We start from the raw sequence: 24,335 nt of genomic DNA, 5'->3' as shown, positions 1-24,335 counted from the left end.
TTCTGAGTAAATTCAAGAAAGGTATGGGTATGAGTTTTTCTTGTTTTTTTTTCAAAATCATGGTCTAGAGACTTCTGAAAATGATGGTTTTGCCTTTACAATGAAGCAGCAATTTATGTCATTCTTTCACGTGAGTTTGTGTGAGTATACACATGAAAGAAAAATATAGGTTAATTACTGTTGGAGGGCCTCTTTAGCTTATAATTTTATTATTCAGTGCCTCTTTAGTTTATCATTTTGTTATGCAGTGCCTCTTCATCTTATAATTTTATTCTGCAGTTTATATTTTATTTCCTTAAGAGAAACATTGAAGTTTGTGCCCCAAATAAATTATTTATTTTAAAATAGACAATATATTTTAATGGCTGCTTGATACAATACAAGAACTAATAAGCTGAAGTGTTTTCAACTGAAAAATTTATTATAGACAAATCTGAAATATATTCAAACTAAAGCATTATCTTAGTTATCTTCCCTTGTTAGATGCATCACTGAATGCACAAAGTCATGTAGCTCAAATCAATGTCTTCACTTAAACTATGCTCTGGAAAAAAATGGCAGTTTTGACTACATAGAAATATAATAAGAATTCCACAATGTGACCTATAGTTTTTACTGAAATAAATTAATGGATGGCATGCAGATGCCAAGATTAAACAGAGTAATAACAAAACATTAGTAAGCACTTTTAGTGTAATTAAATTTTTGATGTATTACAATTTTTAGTGTGTAATTATTTTTGAAGGAACTGGAGAGTAATACTGGATCACACCCTACCTAGTTACTAAAGAATAAAGTATGGTGATACTTTTAAATTCTATTGCAGAATAATGGTGTATTGTCCATCACAGATAATGATGGCAAGGTTTCTCTCATCTGATAATCACTCACAGTGATTACCTAATAAAAGGACAATCCCCAGTACTGCAAGAACCTCTGGTCAGTCCAGAATGTAAGCAAGCATTAAGATGTGCTATATAAAGCATCTCAGCTTGCAAGTGACCTTGAATCTGCTTCCTTATTGCTGGAGGTTGGGATTGTTCCATGGCTGTGTTCCCAGTCTGCATCAAGAGGCTACTGATAACATCAATCTTATACACGAGTCTCTAAAACTATTTTTGATGTTGGCCTTGAACAAGTATAATAATTTCACTTAATCACTTCTGTTTCTACACAAAAACTGGAATCTAAGCTGACTTCTAATTTTTCATTCTTGTGAAATCCGGCCACAGGTTTTCTGTCTGCCATCAAATATCTGGAATCACAATTAGCTAAAATATGTCAGATGCCCTGTGACTCCCAGCCATCTTTATTGTACAGAAGTTCACTTTCAGCTAAGAGTAGAATAAATTCTGTTTGACTGAGAGGTCAGTCCTTGGGAAGAAAAATGGGAAGTGTGTTCATTCGCATATTCAAACATGCAAATTGAATGCATCCAATTTGCGTTATTTGTCTCCTAATGAGAATGACCTTTCCTGCTGATGGGAAAAAGCAATTGAAATTAGGCATGTGAAAGATATGGAAAATACTGAATTCCAACTCTTTAACAAAATAGGTCAACTGCTTGATCCTGTGAGTTAAAAAATAGTCCATGTCATATTGAACCTCAAATCCCAGTGCTCTCTCACCTTTAAGACACGCAGATTAGGTTCAGTATCTGAATTTTGCTACTCAGATGTATCTCTAGTAACGCTTCTTGCCTAGCACTTCTCTTCACCATCCTGTACGAAGAACATCTAAACAGTTCTCCCACCACTAATATGGCTCAGGTTAACACCACAACATCTTTATAATTAATTTGCATAACAGGATATGAAGCTGTAAAATTCAAAGATCAAATGACCTGTCCAAGGCTACAAAGAGGATGTTACTACATCAGGACTGAAACCCAGTTACATCTGGTCTTTGGTCCTGTGTGGATCAAGTTTCTTTCAATATCCAAATTGAAACAGAAAGAAGCCACGATCAATTTACCAAGAAAAGGAACATTAAGATCACATAGCTGGTGTTGTTCTCCTATGAATGCCAAAGAATAAAAGAAGTCCTGCACATGGGAAGCTCCTCCATAGACAGATATAATCATCACTATTAGTGCCATGCATTTATTTGCATTAACTATCTTGTCTAGTAGGAAAAGAAAAAGAAAAAAAAATATGGTCAAGTTGCCTCTCTTCCTTTCAAGCTTCCTCTTTCATTTGCAGAGCTCAAAACCAGGCAGAAGTGTCATCACAAAGGTAACAGATCTCAGAACTGGAACCACTCATGTGCAGGCTTCAGGACTAATTAAAGAGTTCAAAATTCAAACCAACATTGACATGTCTTAGAAGCAAGGGCACAGTTATTTATTCTTGTTACTGTTGTTTCTTCTTCATTACAGGGCTGCAGGAGTCCCCCATCATGGATCAAGGCCCCACATTGTGAGGATTTATTTAAATACTTAATGAAAATATCACACCTGCAATTAAGAGTTTACAACAGCAATTATAAGATCAAGAATAAAACTGACTCTTCAGTTGACTTCTGTAATCATAAAATTCTAAATACTAACATGTGCCTGATTTTAAGTGTGTTTTCCCATGATGACTTAGTGGAATAGGATGCAGTAAGTTTACCACTGCCATTCTGGAAATGCATCCAGACAAATGTGGGTTGTCCTAAAAATAGATTTCTTACTTTTGCCACTAGTAAACAAAGATGAAATTTCCACTCAGGAAACAAAACTTCAAGCTGTACAGACTCAGCCAGCTCCCTAGGTACACATATATAATTGTGTAGGCTTTATTCTTGACATTAACTTACTTGTTAGTGTGCTCTACTTTTCAGAAAATTATTTAGGAGAGCAAAGAAAACAAACCCTTTCATGACAATGTAATTACACAAAAAAAGGAATAACAATGTAATTGTTCCTATTTTCACCTATTTTCAAAACCTGTTTCAGACTGGGCAACAGAAGGGCCAGCTGTAGCTGTTGAATAATGAATTCTCCCTTAAAGCAGCATGGGAAATACAGAGATTTTTGTAATCTTCTAATAGTGTTGTTGCATAATGGATTTTGAGTGATCTTGCTCTTTGCTGCTACTGGAAGAAGTTCCCTTTCCCACAGCTAGCTACCTCTTTTTGTAGTTGAATCACAAAATAAAGCCAGTCCAATTTAAATACTTTTTAGTTTCATCCTGTTCAAATCTTGAATTTGGTGCATTATGCCATGACTCCTGGTGTTAACATGGGGAAATGCATTACCTGGACAAATTTGTGGCAGACTGAGGTTGACCTAAAGTAGCTGCAAAAACTGCATGTTTGAAAGATGGCAATCACTTGAAAGGGAAGTCATCAAGTGAAGGAGTAGATTAGGGTGGTATCTAGTTTTAGCTACTGCCAGACACAAACTGTGTAAACACGGGGTTACTTAAGGTCATGTGAGTATGGTTTTGTTTTGCTGCCATGACCTTTGCATGAGTCACCTAATGAGGCACCCCCAAGGCCCTTGCCTGCAGCTAAGCCAGTCATGGAAGGCAGGTTTTTCACCTTGGGCTAAGGGAGTCTAAGGCACTGATCATCTTGTCCCGATGCAGAAGCCTAAGATGAATTAGATGGGGTTTTTTTTTCTCTAAAAGTCATTATTTCTCTCCATTTGACTATAAACAGAGAGCAAGGAGACTGGCTCAGCTGTAGGTGTCTTGACTAAACTGAGGGAGAATAACTGTGTTGTCTGTCAGGCTTAGATCAGTGTAGCTATTTCAAAGTACTTGGAGAGAAGGGTCTGTAACAAGAGATGTCGCAGGCACGGTCCACTGCTGTACTCTGCTTATGGTCATGTAAGTAAAGCTCCTGATCAGGAACTGTACCTTAAATCAAAGCTATATTATACATAATAACATCATGCTTTATAAGAACTAGAATTAAAATATAGAATGGCAACCAAAATCTATAAATAGATATCATTGTTTCAGTACAAGGTTACTGACACCCCGAAGAGACCTCCAAATGCTTCGTTGTATTTGTCTCAGACACACATCATATTTTGTATGTTTAGCAAAGCCACAGGAAAAATGCAGAAAGACTTTGGTTAATACCTAGGAGCACCCCACTGAGCTGAAAAAGCTGCTGGAGATTGTCTCTGGAAATGATGACCTTACACCATGTACCAGAGACAGGGGATGGACAGTAGCACTGCACACTGCTAATGCTGTCACTGCTTCTGTGGCAGTGGCACAGCACGTACCCTTGTCACTGTCTTCACTCTTATAAGTAAATAAACAAGCAAAAGGGTAAAAGGTGACTTTAACAAAGTAACAGTACCTGTTAAGTTTAAGGAATTTGTTTGTTGAATTCAACCTTTCCCGGGTATTTATTCTGGAGTGTCACTCATAAGTATTCTTTTTCTAAAGCTGCCTTATCAGAATTAAAGAAATAGATAATAAAGACAGATCTTCAGCAAACAGAATTCCAACCAGGATGTTAAAGCTAAGTAATTAACAACCAAGGAGAAGGAACAGAGGGAAAAGGATCCCTTGGTATGTATGTACAGGTTTTTAATGAAAACTGCTTTCTAAATGACAATACAAGTGTTCATTAGATAAGGTTGGTGTTTAGCACTAAGTCTCCCACAGAGAGAATTCTTGGCACAGAAGCTTTGATTATATAAATTTTGTGTGAAAAATGCAAAGTGCCATAATGTGGGACTTTGATCAGTGCTGCTATTCTGATTTACAATTGAGGTTTTTTTAACTATGATGGGCACAACACACTAATTTAAAAGCTTATTTTAGGTGTAATTTACCTCTTCCTTTCAATAGCAAGAAAGTAATCTGATTGCATTTTTTCAGCCATCCTTGTGCAATGTATTAGATACCTTCCTTATAGTTTAAAACTAAAAATGCTAATGGATTGGGGAAATGGGTTTCTGCTTTCACTCAGCATATCTGTCTTTTTTATGCTTGTCTTTTGGATCATTTATCTAAATAATAACCTTTAGTACCTACTCCTTCCTTCCAATGAATTAAAAGATATTAATGATTAAAATCAGTGAATATGCATCTTCTCCCTACTTGAGTTTTGCCAGCTGAGGTTTCCATTTTCATCTCATGCTTTTTTTGGAGGGGAGGGGGCAAGCTCCAGACATCCTTGTGTGAAATACTCATGGTTGCTTTCTAATTTGTCTCAATCAAACAGCCTAAGTGAGATTAAATTAATGGTAGATCTCTTTTAAAGAGTATCACCAGTGAGTACTGACTCAAATGACAGTAATTTCAGGTACTAAAAGAGAGAAATTACATTAAAAACTCAGGAAACAGCTTTCAGTCAGCAAATCTGTTGGGGCAGACCCACAGAAGAAGCAAGAATTATGCCTCAAGGGGAGGTGCTGTGGGTGGAACTTCCTCAGCCAACAAACCTGGAGATGCAGAAGGATACACTTTGTCTTTACACAACTTACACTTGAGTCTCAGAATGATGAAAGGAAGCAAATTTTGTACAAAGGAAGCAGAGAGAAGATAAATGACCAGCCCAAGGTCAGGTACAAAGATGATGGAAATGTGGGAGAAAGTGCCAGAACAGATATTTTTCTAGACTCTTCGTGTAGTCAGTTTTCAGCAGGCCTGGCTAAGCTGTCTACAGACCAAGACTGCAGGAATTCCTTAGCACATATACCCTGGGGAAAAAAACAAAACCAAACAAAAACCCAAAAACAAACAAACAAACCCCTAACAAACCAACAACCAAAAAAACTCCAGCAAGATTCTGAACAACAGGGTTGTATCTTTAAAACACTACAGAAACCACTTTCTTCACCTACCAATACCTTCTGCAAAAGATGGGACTGAAACATCAGAAGAGCCAGCAACTTTGTACTGCCTTAAGACTCTGTGAAATGTTTTCCAGATGAAAAGTGTCCTTCCACAGACAATCTTTCCCAGCAGACCAAATTTCAGTTCTGCTGATCCCAGTGGTGACAGTATGACATGGGGAGAGGCAGTACCTCCAGTACACGGATGCTGTGCTGGGTACTCATAGCAGAGTCACTTGCACTGTTCGGAGGCTCTCAGTGCTTGGAATAAATTCATTCCAGCAAGAAGCTTTTATTCTGTAGAGTCAAAAAAGCTTTGTGTTTAAAGCCATGTTCTTACATTAATCAGGCTGTTTTCTCCTTTGATGAGAACAAAGAGCCACCCTTATGAGCTCAGTCAAAAAGTCTTTCTGGTCTTTCCTGTGGTGATAAATATTCTCAATAACTGCAAATTACAAAAGAGCCAGAATCTACCTATGGGCATTATGTAGTCACTAAGGCACATTTTCATGGCATGTGGGAGGTGATCAGGGGACAATAGCAGATAGGCAGCTAAAGGAATTGTATTCTGCTCATTCTGCTGAGGGCCGGGAAATAATAATCCATGAATATAAAGTAATAGGAAAGGAAATCTGTTAACCAAGATTATCTCAGCAGGAAGCAAAAATGCTATATGAACTTCCATTTCCAGTGAATCATGCCATTATGCTCAATTTCATTGCAAATGTGAAGCTTGTCCTCGTGGCTTGTTCTCTGATGTGGGATCACAGTCAAAAAAAAGAACAATTACAAAATGTTCCCTTAATTCCAAATTCCTGTTTGGTAAGTGATTCTCACATGATGCAGAGATCTAAAAGTGAAATTTGTGACATGGAAACTGGATTTCCTCCTTTTCTGGTATTTAGACAACACAGGAATGTTGGAAGAGTCCCTGGCAGGAGTTTCTCATTTATTCACATTTTGGACCTTAAGAAGACTGTATTTAGCAGGTACTCAAAGCCAAATTGGTAAATGTGAAATAATAAACCACAAAATTCTGGAATAGAATCTGAAATACTGTTGTAATGTATTTCTTTTGATATGGCACCACTAGATTTGAATTCTGGATGTTGAACAGATTGGCATTTATTTAAATATTACATTTTCTTGACTATGATATTTATATTTTGTCTGAAATACAGTTTTAATTCTTTGAAAGTATTTTTACTTCAAAAACAGGTGACAATAATTCTATCCATATATTTTTTTGTACCAGTAACATGCCCATTTTCACCCAAATTTGGGATCATGGGGTTCAGCAAAATACATGCTCTTCACATTTTGCTTTGTGACATGAATTATTGAAGAACGCAAATACTGGCATTTTCTCTCTTTGAAGATGCATGAAATTTCCCATTATTGGAAAGCTGTCTTGCCCTGAATAACAAATTACATGATGAGACACAAGGAAGATGCAAATCTTAGGGTTCTAAAAGCACCTAATATTTTCTCAAATTATATTCAGCTGTATTTATCTTGCATTCTGGCATGCTGCTGGATTACTGTTATCAATAAATCTATAAATAGGATGCAAAATGCATGTGAGCTGTCTGTGCAAGAATAAAGAGTGGCCCGGCAATAAATTACAACATAATATATAGTTTAAAATGTAGCAAAAAGGAATGCCTTGACAAATCAATGCAACATATTTTGTCAGTGAGGATGAAAGATTCATTATGCATCAGCCTAGAAAAAGCTGAATTTCTGAGGCATGGGTCATCTAGGACATATGATGTAATCAGAGAATATGGAAACATGCATAGAAAGACAAAAATAATCTTCTGAGTAATAAAGCCATATTAAATTGTCAGGTAAAATCTAAGTCCTGTGCAGTACTTCACTGTCCAAAAGAGGTCAGGAGTACCACAACAAGCAAATGAAACCTAACTTCCTCTGGATTTGGTCCCCACAGCAGGTTCAAGCCCAACCGATTTTCTGAAACTGGGTTATGTGTGCTGGTTTTCATTAGTGTTTTTCTCATGTCTGCTAAGGTTTTAGCTCATATTGAGGCTCTTTAGTAGAGCCAAGAAATTCGTTCCTCTGCCCAGTTTTCAATGAAACTTGGAAAACTGTTTTGGGGAACTCCAGGCATCTGCCAGACATGACTGGCTCACACCCAGCAGGCTCCATAAGCCTGGAGCACAGCGGAGACTAAAAATAAGACTGAGCAATTGGTTGTCCTGCTGACAGCAGCAAACTGCCATGGGACATTTCATTTCCCCTGATCACATGGATGACAGACAAGCTGTCACCAGCTGTGCAGAGCCAGGAGGATGCATACCTGTGGCAGGGACACAGGCCCCAGCAGTAGCATCACCTTATTCTGAACGCTGGTGAGGGTGGAGATACCCCAAGGGAAGTTGGCACCAGTCACAGAATCCCAGAATGGGTTGTGTTGGAAAGGATCACAGTGGATCATCTGGGCCAACCCCTGTCAGGGTCATCCTAGAGCACATGGCACAGGGTTGCATCCAGATGGTTCTGGAATTCCTGCAGTAAGGGAGACTCCACATCCTCTCCGGACAATCTGTTCCAGTGCATGGTCACCCACACAACAGTTCTTCATCATGTTCAGGTGGAACTTCTGTGCATCAGTTCTCACCCATTGCCTCTTGTGCTATTGCTTGGTACCACTGAGAAGAGCCTGGTCCATCCTCTTGGCACCCTCCTATAGATATTTATATACATTATTGAGGTCCCCTCTCAGTCATCTCTTTTAGAGGCTGAACAAGCCCTGCTCCCTCAGCCCTTTTTCATAAGAGAGACGCTCCAGCCCCTTAATCCTCTTTGTACCATCCACTGGAGTTGCCCCATGTCTCTCTTGTCCTGAGAAGCCCAGAACTGCACACAACATTCTGGATGTGCCTCACAAGGGCTGAGTAGAGAGGCAGCATCACCTCCCTGACCTGCTGGCAATACTCTTCTGAATGCATTTGAAGATCCCATGGCTTCCTTGGCCACAAGGACACACTGCTGACTCATGGACAGCTTGTCGTCCATCAGCACCCCCAAGTTCCTCTACAGAAGGCCATGAACATGCATGTTGGCTCTGGCACACTCAGGAAGAGACACCTGAATTTGGCAGTGTTGGAAGAGGCTTGAAATGTGGTCTTGGCAGGTGGAGGAGTGTCAGGGGCTGGTGTCCCTCAGCTCCTTGTGAGGCATCAGCAAGAGCCTCGTGCCCCACGGGAGCCTTGTGACCACAGCCAGAGCTGTGAAGGACACATTGCTCCAGTCCCTGGTGTAAGAGGAGGGACAAGCCTTGCATTTTCTTTCTGGAGCATGTCTAAAAACAGGCAACAAAGCTGGTGGAGGGTTTGTAGCATAAATTCTATAAGCAGTGGCTGAGGGAGCTGGGGTCGTTTAGCCTGGAGGAAAGCAGGCTCAGAAGGGACCTTAGCACTCTCTACAAACACCTGAAAGGAAGCTGTAGTCAGGTGGGAGATGGGCTCTTCTCACAAGTAACAAGTGATAGGACGACGGAACACAGTTTCAAATTGCACCAGAGGATGTTCAGGTTGTTCTTCACAGAAAGGGTGACTGGAATGGACTGCCCAGGGAAGCGGTAGAGTCACGGTCCCTGAAGGTGTTTTCTTAAACACTCTACTTAATGCCACGGTCTAGTTACCGTGATGGTGTTCGGACTCGATGTCGAGTCCATAGGTTGCACTCGACGATCTCAGAGGTCTTTTCCAACCTAATTTATTCTATGATAATGCACGAAGGAGGGGATCTCTACAGACCGAGAGCTCTTGATGCAGCACTCCAGGCTCCCGTCCCCTCAGCGCTGCAGCCGCCGGCGCCCAGCAGGGGGCGCTGTGCCCGGCATGGCGCCCACGCGGCGGAAGCGGCAATCCGGCCCCTCTCCAAGATGGCGGCGCCCAGGCGCGGTGCGGCTGCGGGCGGGATGAGGCGGGGGGCAGCCGCCCGCGCCCGCCGCGCCGGGAAACTGGACCGGCTGCGGCAGGCGGTGCAGGACTACGTGCAGAAGGCCGGCGGCCAGCCGTCGTTGGCCTTGCACAAAGATTCGGAGAGGTACAGTCGCAGGAGCCGCCGGGACGCCAGGAAGGAGAAGCGCAGACTAAAGCGGAGCCGCCGCCGCCGACTCCAACGCGGGGAGCTGGTGGAGACTCCTACGGCCCCGGCCGAGCAGGGCACGGCCAAACCCGCTTCAGCCAAGCCAGCCCCGGCCAAGCCCGCTGCGGCCAAGCCCACTCCAGCCAAGCCGGCCCAGGCTAAGCCGGCTCCTGCTGCCCGCCCCGCAGCCCCGGCCAAGCCCGCCGCTGGGAAGCAGCGGCCCAGGCCGGTGTCAGCACCGGCATCGACAGCCCTTGAGTCCCCCTCGGCCGCTGCAGCCACCTCGGCGCGAAAACGAGCCCTGCTGGAAGCCAACGAGGAGGAGGATAAGGAGATCCGGCGGCTGGAGCGGCAGCTGGGGCTGGGGAAGCGGCGCAAGAAGCAGGAGGGGCCCGCGGGCGAGCGGCTGCCGCAGAGCTTCCTGCGGGACGGGCTGGGATACGTGCTGGGAGCGCTGGGCACACGGGCCGGCCTCAGCCAGCTGTGCGAGAGCAGCGACGAGGAGGAGCAGCAGGAGCCGGGACCGCGGGAGCGCCCGCCGGGGAAGGAGGAGGTTGCTGAGGACGAGGAAGATGCTGAAGACGAGGAGGATGGTGAGGATGGTGAGGACGAGGAGGATGGTGAGGATGAGGAGGCTCAGGAAGATGCCTCACACCCCTCCGAGGCGGATGACGTGGAAGGACATTGGGACAGCGAGAGCTCGTCCCCCGAGGACGACGAGGTGCCAGAGGCCAGCGAGCCCTCGAGCGAGGAGGAGGAGGAGGCAGAGGTAGGATGTTCGCCTCAGCACAGATCTGCTTCCCCAAAGCACATCCTGCAACCTGAACACAGAGCAGAGTTGCATCGCCGCTGTTACGCCCAGGTGTTTGCTGTCAGCCGGGCCACCTGGAGTGTTGTCCTGGTTCCGAACAGCCGGGCCCAGCGACAGTGTTGACTTGAGGGGTCTGCCAGGTCCTGGGGACACTTGTTAGACGTGGAGGGGAGAGTTCCCAGTTCAGGCTGGTGGCAGGTAATACCCTACAGCACAAGGCACGTGGGAGCAGTGTGTGAAATCTGCATATAAAAGGAGCTGCCCTGGCATTAGAGTGTAAGGATACGATCAAGCCCTTCTGCAAAGAGAGTTTGTATTGAATTGAACAGCGGTTACATACTGAAATGTTACTTTCTGAACGATCTTAGAGTATTAGGTCTTGTTGAATGGGTGGAGGAGAGGTCACACAGGTCATTTAGCCCTCATGGGCCTAAACTTAAACTGTCGCTGATAAAACTTGAGTAAAACCAAGACTTAAGGTGTCAGGTTTTAATGACCATAACTTAAAGTTAGGGAAGAGAGACTTGGCTGTTGTCAAGTTTGTCATAAATTGGAATTTTTTTCCTGCTTCTTTTCTTCATATTTTTCATTTGGCGTTGATTATTAGATGGTGAGATATATCCTTAACTAAAAGTTTGGTACTTTAATCTTAAATAGAAATGTGTATTTGTGTTCAAGATTCTGGTCTCATCTGATACCTTGTTTTCTTGTTTTCCTCCCAAGAGTGATAATCACGATGCTACAAAGTATGTTCCTCCTCAAATAAGGAAAGCACAGGAGACACTAGATGACAAGAAAAGAGAAGAACTGGGAAGACTGAAGAAAATGGTGAATGGTCTCATTAATAGGTAGTGTAATAAAGAAAGTCATTAATCTTTGTGGATCAATGTGACAGTGCACATCATTCAAGCCAGGTGGCAAGGATATGACTTTTGTCTTCACAAACTGATTTTAAGTTGGCAATCATGTCTGCTATTGTTAAGAATAATTATCTTTATCAGTATAAATTCTTCAAAGTTAGTCATTATACATGTTGAAAAATCTAGAAAATAAATTAAGATTGGGCTGGATTCCACATAGCAGTTCCCTGCTAGTGCTAGATATAATTCACTCAGTGTCAGTTGGACATTAACATTCATTAATTAACATTCATTTCAGTTTTTAGAGTATTTTTTAAACCAAAAAACTATTACCAGTTTTCATCTGTTACCTGTAAAACATAGACTAGAGTTTGTTCATTGATTTTAAATTTAATATACCATATATGTGGATGTATAAATTATTTTCCTACTTAATTTCTTCTAAGATCCTGATGTGCCACGGTTAAAACTGCTAAAACCACTCTCTTTTTGTAATAAATCTATTCAGTGTGACAGTAAGCAGATTGACAGTGTTTTGTAAATACTGTTGCTAACATGTTTTTACATGTAATTTTTTTTAAAACTACACTAGAATTGAATGTACTATACTTTTTTAGTTCAGTAAACACAGAAAAATACAAAAGGTCCCTTTCAGTCATTTAATCAATCTTCAATCTTTTCTTCTTAAGTCAAAGTAGTTTCTCTAAAAAGAATGGTTGTTTGTTAGGTGAACTCAAAATTGTGGAGCCATGTGAGGAGAAGAAAGAGTGAACATTGGATTTTGTTTCTTCATAGGCTTAGTGAACCAAATTTGTCCTCCATCAGTGGACAGATGGAAGAGCTCTACATGGCCAACAGCAGAAAGGATATGAATGACACTCTGACAGACATTCTCATGAATGCCTGTGTTACTGCCGTTGCCATGCCTGCAAGACTCATGATGGAGCATGTGCTTCTGGTCAGCATCCTTCATCACAATGTAGGAATTGAGGTAATTCTTGTGCTTGGTACAAATTTTGTATAATAATACATATTATAGAGTGTTTTCATTGACATTTTGTTTGAATTGCCTTGTCACTTTTAACTTTGTAGCACTAACAAGCATCTTTAGTTGAGTTTCATCAGTATTTTGTGGCTTATTTGTAAGGCTTTCATAAGTGAAAAGGTCTAAGTCCATTGCTTTATCTGATTTTATTTCCTCCATGAGTTACCACTGGTCACCATCATTTTTTTCTGCACCCAGTAATCAAAAATTTCTAACTTTCAGCTTCTCTTCTTTTTAGTTACACTAATTCATTTCTGTTGTCATGGATACATGTGGGTATTGTTTTTGAACTGTGTATATCCAGATAAGAAAAGTGTTACATCTACAGGAATCCTTTTACAATGGTGGATAGCCTTCTTTTCTATGCAAATCATCAGTGGAATTAAGTAGTTATAATATGGAATATTAAAAACTTAAGCATGGCTATTTTTGGAGGGGATTTTGGTCTGTGTTTTTAAGCCTAATGGATGAAGTAAAATCCCTCTCACCCAAGCTGACACTGAAGCTCCTGATGTCAAAGGGAAGATTTTAGCAAATTTCAGTTACATGTCTGTCAGGAAACTTTCAGCAATATGTTCCTATTAAATTACTCTTTTTTCTTCCCCTCTACATCTCAATGCAGAAGATGTATTGATGCAAGTTTTTCTGTTTGTCATACAGTGGCCTGAATGCTGGCTCTGAAACCATATTAAATATCAGGTAGATGTAATTACTCAACTTCCTCCATGTAGACTTGTCATTAAACCTCTTTTTTGTCTTTCTGTGCTCTATGAAAGGCACTTCTGAATGCAGATATAATGTTTCTTTAAAATAAATGTACAGTATGCATTACATGAAAGTGTGATAGTGCAGCTGCACTGAGGATTAGGTTAAGCACTGCAAAGGTTGGCCTGTATTTATAAATTATATTAATTAAATAAATTATTTATAAATTATAAATGTGCAGTCATTGGATAGTTAACACCTAAGCTGGTCAAGGCTTGTAATGCAAGTCAGTACTGCTGCTGGGACTTCTGGTTTTCTTAAGGTCAACAGATTTTTAGCTCAGTAATAATGGGTGAGGGTCTTATTTAGCACTAATGTATTCATTAACTCCCTGTGTTTCAGAGCCTGTAGGCTTTCTAATCCCAGCCTTTAGCATCAGTTCTCTCTTTAGAAATAAATAAATTCCAAAATTTATTTTCCCAGCTGGACCACTGACAAATGTCTAAGAATTATCCCCACTTCAAAAGCAGCTTCACCTTATGCTCAGCAACTATGAAAACTTGGTATTTTGGGGATTTTTTCCCAATATTATTTTTTATCCTTCTGTTAAGGATTTTTTCTGGAATGCTGAACTCAGGAATGTGTTTGCTTTTTGTCATATAGCTTTTCCTGGATGAATGACCAGCAGTAACAGCATGCTAGCCTGACAGCTGGAAAGATGCTAATATGTGTCTATGAATATTATGTAAATAAATGCTGATGTATGGGTACTGTAGGTTCATAATACTTGTTTTTCTTGCACAGGCTTTAAAAGGCAACTGGATGTCAAATATGAGGAGTAAATAACAGACTTCTGCAAAAACGTAGATAAATTTAGATATTTGTGTATGTAAATATAGAACATCCATTTTGGTTGAGAGTAGCAACAATATTTCTTTAAAATTGATAGTGGCAGTGACCTAAAAATGAATTTTACAGATGTCTGTAAAATCTACTTACAGTTAACTGCTGGGTTTTTTTTTTCCCCTTAATGGAATTGTTGCCAGGTCGGTGCTCACTTTTTGGAAGCTGTGGTGAAGAAATTTGATGAACTCTGTAAAAGTGATGCTGAAGGGAAAGAATGTGAAAATCTGCTTGCCTTGATTGCTCATCTGTATAACTTCCATGTGGTTCATTGCCTGCTGATCTTTGATATTCTGAAAAAGCTTGTTAGCACTTTCACTGAGAAAGAGATTGAGCTGATTTTATTTCTTCTGAAAAATGTGGGCTTTTCCTTAAGAAAAGATGATGCATTGGCTTTGAAAGAACTGATCACTGAAGCCCAGAGGAAAGCAAGCACAGCAGAGAAGAAATTCCAGGATCAGACTAGGGTATGTGTTTGTTCTAAAGATTTTATATTCTCAAGAGTCTGTAATAAGTACTTGGATACATAGTTTAATTTACAGAAACGTTTTCTGCTACATTCTATTCAGGTTCTAAATTACCATTAGTGTGGCATTCAGTTATTTGCATTCTTCTTGTCTGTCTTTCTACATTAGTTCTTAGGACACAGACATCAAAATGCTCCTGATGGGTGAGACAAGGCTGGTTTGTGTCTTACGCAGTGGACAGTTTTTCTGTTCCATGATACTTTGCACACTTCAAATAATGGTCACTGAGGCATGGTGTTGAGCAGATTAAACTTGTACACAAATTAATGTAATAGGGGTTAAGGAAAACATGTTGTATTTAAATTTTGGTGTATATTGCCAGCTGAGCTGCTTATTCTCACAGAATGTTAATTTCAAAGTACACTCTTCTACTTTATTTAACAAAAGAATATTAAATATTCTTAAGAATTAGAAACCACAGAACTACTTCTTTTCCCAATAGGTCCGATTTATGCTGGAGACGATGCTGGCCCTTAGGAACAATGACATGCGTAAGATTCCTGGTTACGATCCTGAACCAGTCGAAAGACTCCGCAAATTGCAGAGAGCACTGGTGAGCACTTTCTTGGCTGGTGTAGCCTTTTAGTCTTAATCCAGGAGTAATTATTTGTATTGGATGTCAGCTTTCTTGGGGGTTTTTTGTTGGATTGTTTTGGGCTTTTTTTGACAGATTGGGTAATCTGTCTAGAACAACCTAGTATAAAAGGGGTGAAAGTAATTTATCAATGCATATCAGGATAAGAGTCCAGGCAAAAACAAGCTAGGTAACTTAGTTCTGTAGGATTTCCTCTCTTAAATTTTTGCAGTCCTGCTGATACACTTCTAGACTTTGTTATTGAAAATTCTTATTTTGTTCAGAGTTTAAAATTTTTGTTATTTGAACTGTACAACACATAAAGTGGTTTGTTGTGTCATTTTACGTAGTCACAAGTGTTCAAAAGGAAAATCATGACCAGATTGTAAGATGCTGCAATGTCAGCATCCTCTGAATTCTAATCAAACTTTTTAATTGGAAGATGTCTACTTTTTAGATAAGTATCTCGTTTTTCAAGTAAAAAACCTGAGAGCTCCTATATGATTTATGCAACTTTATGCATTTAAAAAATTATAGCATATGGGAAAATTGTACATTCTGTTCAAGCTGCTGATTGAAACAAAGGTTGGGGATGAAACATGGGAAGATCTTTACGGCAATATGAACTTATATGTTTAAAATTTTTTGTTTAAAAATAATTTTAAGTAATTTAAGTATTTGTTTTCTGTAAGAAGAAGAAAAAAAAAGTTTCAAATAAAAGCTTTTGTGTTGGTTTTTATTTTTGTTTTGTTACTCAAGGTTCACAGCAGTGGTTCAGGAAAAGACACTCAGCTCCGCGTGTCCCTGGAGTCTCTCCTCAGTGCTGACCAGGTTGGGCGCTGGTGGATTGTGGGGTCCTCCTGGAGTGGAGCACCAATGATCAGTGATACAAAAAGCCAGGCTCAGCAAAAGCTGCACGTGGGAAAGGTAAATCCAAATCCTAAGTCTAAGTGTTTGTGATCTCTTGAATATTTTTCTTACACGTCAATAAGTTTATTTCAGAGCCCACCAAAAACATCTTCACATGCTCTTGTAAGACCAAGCTTTTGGACTGTAAATTCTGTTTTCAGGTTTTTTTTAAAACATTGTACTCATGTGCTTCATAAGAACTGTTACTACAAATATGGTACATCTTGTTTTTCCTTATCCTGTGGAATTACTAAGGCGAAAAATGAGACTTGATTCAACAGTGTCTTTGCTAGTAGGAATTCTGCAGGTTGTGGTGTCTGTCTGTGGCATATATCCAAGCTGATTCCAAAAGTAATGTGATGAGATGGTCATGGTGATTTACTTATATTAAAGAAGCAGGTCTTAAAATTAATCAGCACAATTAAAGTAGATTAAAATGTATTTCCATAGTTGAAAAAGCTCCTGATTATGCCTGTGCCTCTGGACAAAAGCTCAGGACCTTTGATTTGGTGATTCATGATTTACTGGAGAGCTTCATTGATGGTGTTATTTAAGGTAGTACAGAAATAACTTCTTTGAGGGCAAACATAAATAAAGTAACATATAACTTTATTTTCAGGTGAGTTCAAAAATAATGGAGCTTGCTCGTAAGATGAGAATGAACACTGATATCAGGAGAAGTATTTTTTGTGTCTTGATGACAAGTGAAGACTTCATGGATGCCTTTGAAAAACTTCTGAAGTAAGTACGGCCTAGTACAGAAATCAGCCCAGAACTAAAAATAGATTGCTAATACAGCATTTCTGGTCTGGGCTCAAAAACATTCAATTGATAATGCAGTTAAAAGAAGTGCATAGCTAGGGATCCACACAGGGTAAAAAGGGTAGGAGAAGGGACTGGAACCTTGGTGTAAGGATTAATGGGAGCAAGCAGAACTGACTGGCAGTCAGAGGAAAGGAATAGCCCCTTTGTCACTCTTGCCTATAACTGTGATTTGCAGCATCTTTTGATATAAGGAGACTGTTTCTTTTTTGCATTGGAGCTGTGGATCCCAGTAGAGTGGATGGAAGGCTACTGCAGGCTTGTTTCCTTACGGAGGCAGATCAGAAACCCCTGCAGAACATCTCGGGTTTTTTGATGGATTGCTGTGATTTCTGTACTACTGCCACTTCTTTGACTTCTTGCCACCTTGTTAAGCCATCTCTGCCCATACCTTGCATGACCTGGTAGTGTTCTAGCATGTCCACTTCCCTTCTGCAGAATTTATTAGCTTTGGGTTTTCTTCACACTAAGACCAGTTCCCTTACCCCTTGACAAGCAGCTCTTCAGAAGATGTGATCGGGGAAGAGCTCAAACTAAGCTATTCCTTGTGTTTGTCTGAATGTTAATTGTAAGTCTGTAAGAACTGGGAGGGGACATCAGGTCAGAACTTTTCTGTCTCAGCCTTGTAGCTCAAGGGTATTGTCTTACCAGGAGGGCATGCAATTATTTAATTTGCTTACTGAACCAAAACAGACTTTGCAATAAAGTCAACTAATATTTGATTAAATGCCACTTCTGCAAAACACAGCCTGGACTTAAGACTGTGATGGAGTCATTCCAATATCTTAATATGGCCTGTTCAATTAAAAGAAATTAGCTACTGCTACAGCTCTTGCCAAGACCTGGCAGCTCAATTTGCAAATTGGACCTCATCTGTGCTATTTAAGTTAGTACACAAATCTGAATACATACAGGCTTGGCAGAAAATCTCTCTGCAGGCTGCCTGGAGAGTTGATGCTGATGTTTATACAGCAAACTCTAAGAGAGGAATTCTTAAATCTGCCCACATCTGGCAGAGTATAATGGAAAGTGCACGTAATTGTCAGTGAAGGAATTAACTTCAGTGTGAACATGTGTTCCAGAGTGTGTGGGAATTTGTATCTGTATGTTTGATGTCAGTCTTGTGAGGAAGAGCGTACAAAGAAATATTTTAACTGCTCTTGTTGATTTATCTACTGTTAGTTCTGTGGCAGAGTAGAGGTGTGGTTAAAGGATAAACTATTTGAAATCCAGGCTGCTATAGTTTTTCTAGTCCCTTTACTCCTTACTGCAAATGAAAGTAATTAGTTTGAATCCAGAACAGCTCCCTGAAGTGGCTCAGTGATTGCAGAGGTGTCAGTGAAGAGAGAGAGCTGGGAACATCACTGGTTACAAAGAGGAGAGAGTGAGACTGGAGCCTCTTCATCAGCTGAAAGGCCACACCTTCTTCACAAACCACAGTTTCACTCAGGACAGAGGATGAATGCTGCTTAAGTTTGATGGAAAGGCAATTTTTGAAGTTATTTTGTGTACATAAAGAATTTGACCAACTTCACATCTCAGAAAATTCTGAGCCACTCATGAAAGGCTCAGCTATCCTATTGGAGTGAGATGTGTAATTCAGGATAGCAAGTATCTACCAAAGTGAGTGTATCTACTAATATAATTTGGACTGACTTTTAAAGGGGATTAAAGAGTTGCTATTTTTGATCTGAAGGCAGTGATAGTCTTGGGCTTCAACTGATGATAACTAATCTACCTGGGGGGCAGCATTCTGCTGATGACAACCTCCTTCAGAGGCAGTTATCCCATTTTCAGCAGGATCAAGATATACAAGTCCATGGGAATACTGTAACTCATGAATAATTGAATCAGTGAGGTGGTTTCACATTCTTTATCAAAGAATATCAGGGTTATGAAATCTGTACAGGTTTATGGTGAAGCTCAGCAGTGAAAGTCCAGACTCTGAAATTTTAGAAGTTTAGGAATTCTAATTCTGTGAAGAAGTGAAGGTAAGAAGAAAATTGAATATCCAAGTGTTGTCACTTGGTTACAACTCTGGCAATGTGAATATTTCCTAAATAAGCAAGTCATGATAGGAGTGATGATGAACAAGTAAAAGGACTGTGTGTCAAATTAGTGGTTGCAGTGTAACTTCCCAAGTCATCTATTAAATGCAAATCTGATGGCTGAAAGCCTGTATACTTGTAGAAAAAACCTTTTGTTGCTTTGAAATCAGATGGAACTTGGCTGATGGAAGAACAGGTGGGTTATGACACAGACACAGCACTTCCAGTACTGACCCCTTTTGGACTTCTAAAGTTTTACTGCTCATTAGCCTAGAAATCATCCCAGATTTTCCTGTTGTAAAACTTTAAATTCCAGGGAGTTTGGTCTCAACAGCAATGTTTTCTCTGTAAGTCTGGTGTGTCTGTGGTCACATGCACTGCAGATGAGGTGTGTACGAAGGAGGGATATTGGCATCAAGTAATGGCCAAGTACTCTAAGAGACAGTAGGGCAAGTTTCAGTGGAGTCAAATCTGGTTAGAAAGTACTCTTGAATTGTACTAATGCGCTGTGAAACTTGAAGTAATGAAAAGAAGTTTGTTTGATATTTTTCAGATACTAATATGATGCATTTTTCATTTTAATTGGTTTTAATGCTGCCAAGCATTTGGCAGCATTCGGAAGTTAGATCATATTATTCACAGACCAGGTGCATTGTGAGTTAGTCACCATTCCAAGCCAGAATGTCTCAGCTCTCTTTTACACTGGTCAGCTATTGGAGTGGGAAGGCTGCTTGGTCCTTGGCCTTCATACTGAGGCAGCCAACATAGACATAGAGATGCATACATACATACATACACACATACTGTTTTCTCTAGGCTTTTTTTTTTTTTTAAAGGTGCTTTGTAATCACTGACTGTATCCTCTTAGGCTACTATCAAACAAAAATGAATTTCAAGTATCATGTAGCATGGATTGGACCCAGAGATTAAATAATTTGTATCACCAAGTAAGAAAAATGTCTAAGAATATTTTCTTATCCCTACTAAGTACCACAGTAGTGAAGGGCCCTGGAAATGTTTATCCAAATAGGATTACACTGATCTGTAGACTGGTTTTCCTCCCACGACCATAAGCAGAAGCATGAGATTATCACAATAGAACCCTGCAGTTCTTGTTTCACTATTTAGCCTTTGTTTCACTGTTGAACCCCTGTAGTGATATCTGTAGGTACAGTGCTACTGCTGGTATCTCTGTGCCCTCTCTTCTGTTCATGGCGAGCTGCAGACATGGAGTGGGTTACCTTTCCTTCCCTGAGCAATGATAATACTTTTATCATTCTACTTCTGTTTATTGAGGTGTTACTTTTGTATCTCCTCCTTTAACACCCATAATGCTTCAGCATTTCCACAGTGCCATACCAGGATACTTGTTTAGCCAACACTGTTAAAGGTCGGAGTCCATTATGAGTTTTAAAGACTTTGTAGGTACTTTGTAAGAAGTAGAATTTAATGTGATGTTAGGATAACTTTTAAAGTATTACTCTTAGATGTTGACTGTAGCTCTTACTTTGTGTCAGCAAGTTTTTCCTTACAAAATATTTCTCCATTTCTTGCTAAATTTTAGGCTTGGACTGAAAGATCAGCAGGAGAGAGAAATAGTTCATGTCATCCTTTACTGCTGCTTACAGGAGAAGACATTCAACCCCTTCTATGCATTTTTGGCTAACAAGTTTTGTGGGTATGAAAGACGATTTCAGGTAAAGACAAATCTGTTGCTTCATTGGCTTTGTGTCATGATTGTGGTTAGGAAGACAGTTACTGAATACCTGAGAATGGATGCTTGCCTCTTAGGATCTTGATCCCAATGAAAAATTCTGCTGGTATGGCTAAGCATTAAGTAAGGCATACTCGTGGTCAGATCTGAATAGGAAATGAAATGCTGAATGTTTTCTTCCTTCTGTTTTATGCATTTTAAAATAATTGGAACGGTCTGATCAAGCATTTCTGTTAATTAAAGGAGAGCTTATAAAGAATAGAAGGTCAAAAGGTTTGTTATGTTGTTGCTCATGTAAACAACCACTTGATTTGTAGGATTATTTTTTTTGCCTTTGACCCCTAGGTGACATTTCAGTTTAGTATTTGGGACAAAATCAAAGGCTTGGAAAACCTGTCAGCTGCTGCCATCTTCAACTTGGTTTCACTGCTGGCTCACTTAATAAGGACAAAATCACTGCCACTTTCAGTTCTCAAGGTTGGTGTGTTTTCTTTTCAAATCCTTCTGTGTTTTCCCTGCAGTTGCTAGTTCTATGGAAGGCATATTTTCTTTGTTACCTATCTGGTACTTTAGCTGCCATGCTGAGACAGACTTGTTTTAACATTACCAAATTGTTCCAATTGATTATGATAATGCTGACATTTGGGGAAAGGGAACCTGTAGTGACCCAGGCATAAAGAAAGTCTACTTTTTTTATCTAGAGTAGCTGTGAGGTTATTTCCTTTAGTGTATCCACACTTGGAACACAGTTGGCCCCTTCATTAGCAGGCTTTGCCAGTGGACTCTGTGCTATGGTTTTTAGCTGCTGTTGTTTTTATTAGACAAGAAAGTGCTGAGTAGATTTCTTGGATTTCAGAATGAGGAGTCCATAGATTTCTATTAGAAGAGTAATTGAAATGTATTAAATAGGCAATTAAATGGATTGTCCCAGGTACTTACAAAGTATTTATCTAATTGAGAAAGGACATCTGGTATTCTGGTACCAGTAGGCTTCTATTTCTTAGAAGGTTCTTTGCTTTCATTATTGATTGGCTTTTGGAGGCAGCCTTCTCAGGTAATTATTCTGTGCTAAACTCAAGGCTCACTATATGCAGAGGCAGTTGGTGTGCTAAAAGTTCTTCGTTTAGGAGAGCAGACCATCTGTTTGAAATACTTGAATTAATTTAATTCTCCCTCTCTGTCTGCCAGGTAATTGAGTTCAGTGAACTGGACAAACCCAAAGTCCGTTTCTTACGACAGGTATTAAGCACACTGTTAACCAAAGCAGATGAGGAAGAAATTACTGACATTTTTATGAGGTGAGTGATCACTGGCATCTCCAGAGAACCCTTGCTGAGTAGTAATTAAGAAGATAAGAAATTTGCCTATTTTGTTTGGAATCACACTGTGCCTTTTCCACACATCAGCCCTCCATCCCTTAAAATGTGAGCTCTCCTGGCTGAGTAGTTCAAGTGTATCATATGTGTGTTGGTACAGGCTATGACAGAGATACAACTGTGTTACACAAAATAAGGCTTCCAGATAATCAGTGTAGCATTTTGGGGGTAGGATTTTCATGAGCAGAGCTCTATAATTCCCTGTTGCCTTTATTTGTGCCATCTGTGTGCAGTGGGGTTCACTCTGCCAGCAGTCATTGCTAGGTTGTATCTTAAGAAGAAAAAAAGAAAATGAGGCAAAGGTTTGGGGTATTTTTAATGGGGTTTTATCAATGTTCTCTGAAAAAATCTTATTTTTGATATGGGACAGGGTTGCCTGTAGAGGCTGGGAAATTTCCATCCTTGGAGAGGCCTACAACTTGAATGAATAGGACTTGCAATGAAATGGCATAGAAAAAATTAGGTGGTGATGTTTCAGCTATCACGCAGCAGCACGAGGAAGCTTGAACATGGTGTTTGCTTTGTTCTTTGCTGTAATGTAATTGTTTACATAAAGCAAGCCTGAGGCTGCAATATCCCATTTTATTGTTGAGGCCAGTTGTATGTCGAGTGTTTGGGCTGTTTGCCAAACCAAGGTAGAGTTGGTAATTTGAAAGCTTCTTCAATAAAACTTCTGTTATAGGTTGAATTTTTTTCTACAACTCTATTTGAAGAAGATGATAAAATTAAGAAACTTCTGAAATGGAGGAAGACTGAGTAATATTTTTGATCTGTGTCTTTACAGGATATCTGACAACCCCAAACTGGGAGTGCTGCGGGAAGGCTTGAAACTCTTTCTTACCCACTTCTTACTGAAACATGCGCAAGCCCAAAAGAGTGCTGAAGAAGCTAGCTTGTTAAAAGAGAGAGTGGAACTAGCAACCAAGGCTTTAGAGTCAAAAGAACCCAAATTGAAGCTGTAGTTACGTTTTTTCTAATAAAACACACAGAAAAATTAAGCTGTGGTCTTTCGGACCTAAATAATTGAGAACGAGGAGAGCAGTGTTACTCCAAAGGATCCGTTTTTTAATGTAAACAGTTACTTTGCTCTGTATGCAAGTTAGAGGTTTAATTGGAGGTGATACAAGGCCTTTTTGAAGAATGGGAAAATGTAGTTTTGTCATGTCCCTTTTTGGTACAAGTGTTTCACATTGACAGTTGGTATCTGGAGAAGAGGGTGAATTACTCTTCTGTGGTACTTTGTCAGCAATGGTGTTCTGCATTACATTCTAGTCTTTCATTTAAAGTAATGAAAGAATCAGCCTTAACTAAAGGCTTTTAGTAAGGAACCGTGGTACTCACCTGAAGAAAGGGGCCACTAGATGGCACAAGCACTGGTGAGTTGGCTGGGGAAGAAATCAACTTTCTTCTTAAAGTGTTGGAAGTTATTTGCTAATTCTGTGAATTGATTCCCTGACTGTGGTCAGGAAAAGATCTTCAGTTGGATTCAAAGCTGTAGCAAAGCAACTTGAAGATCTGTCTTTGCCCAATTATATTGGGTTTAGAGATCACAGCATAGTTTTATGGCTTTTTTAGCCTGTTCTTCACAGCTTTAGAATTGGAAGTCATTTGTGTCAATCAGATTTTTCTAGACATAAACAATATCATCAATATGAGTCCTAACAAGAGAATACCTCCCTTGAGAGTTTGCTCACATTTTGCATTCGGATGCTTAAAAAAAAAAAAGTTAGGTACATTTCTTTCTGTAGCACTCTGTTAATGGTTTGTTTCTTTTGTCACCTGACCACTACACATTAAACTGCCATTTTTCTAAATGCTTTGGTGTTTGTGTTAGCTTTACTCTGGCTGGCCTTCCAGGAAGGGAATGACGTTAAGTTAGGTAGAGAAGGGAAGTGCTTTCTTTTCTAGAATGTGAATCTGTGATCTACCACTGTTGGAGCTGTCAGCCCTGTTTCTGTAGCCAGACTTGCCTCTGATGTCCAATGGGTCATTTACTTATGGTCCCTCCCAATTGCCTTTGATACCAATTGATCTGTCCCTGTTGGGAAAATTTATTTTTTAATCAAATTCTTAAATGTAATATATTCTGCTTGCTCAGGTGTACTGTTTCCAGGTGGAGAAGTACTTTCCCCAGCAGCCC

General features: G+C 40.0%; 1 protein-coding gene across 1 annotated transcript; it reads left to right on the top strand.

Moving 5' to 3' along the window:
- Positions 1–3,602: 3,602 nt before the first annotated feature.
- Positions 3,603–24,009, top strand: NOM1 (nucleolar protein with MIF4G domain 1). Its single transcript, XM_086865270.1, has 11 exons — positions 3,603–10,670; positions 11,436–11,560; positions 12,368–12,563; positions 14,369–14,692; positions 15,195–15,305; positions 16,086–16,253; positions 16,855–16,976; positions 20,670–20,802; positions 21,165–21,296; positions 22,008–22,117; positions 22,980–24,009. Exons 1-11 carry the CDS (start codon positions 9,435–9,437, stop codon positions 23,155–23,157), a joined length of 2,835 nt encoding a protein of 944 aa, XP_086721396.1. The 5' UTR covers positions 3,603–9,434; the 3' UTR covers positions 23,158–24,009.
- Positions 24,010–24,335: the final 326 nt, after the last annotated feature.

The sequence above is a fragment of the Cyanistes caeruleus genome, chromosome 1 (assembly GCF_971803275.1).
Source record: "Cyanistes caeruleus chromosome 1, bCyaCae1.hap1.1, whole genome shotgun sequence".
In the NCBI taxonomy this organism is placed as follows: Eukaryota; Metazoa; Chordata; class Aves; order Passeriformes; family Paridae; genus Cyanistes; species Cyanistes caeruleus.
The sequence above is the reverse complement of the archived record's forward strand: the minus strand, read 5'-3'. Positions and strand labels throughout refer to the sequence as shown.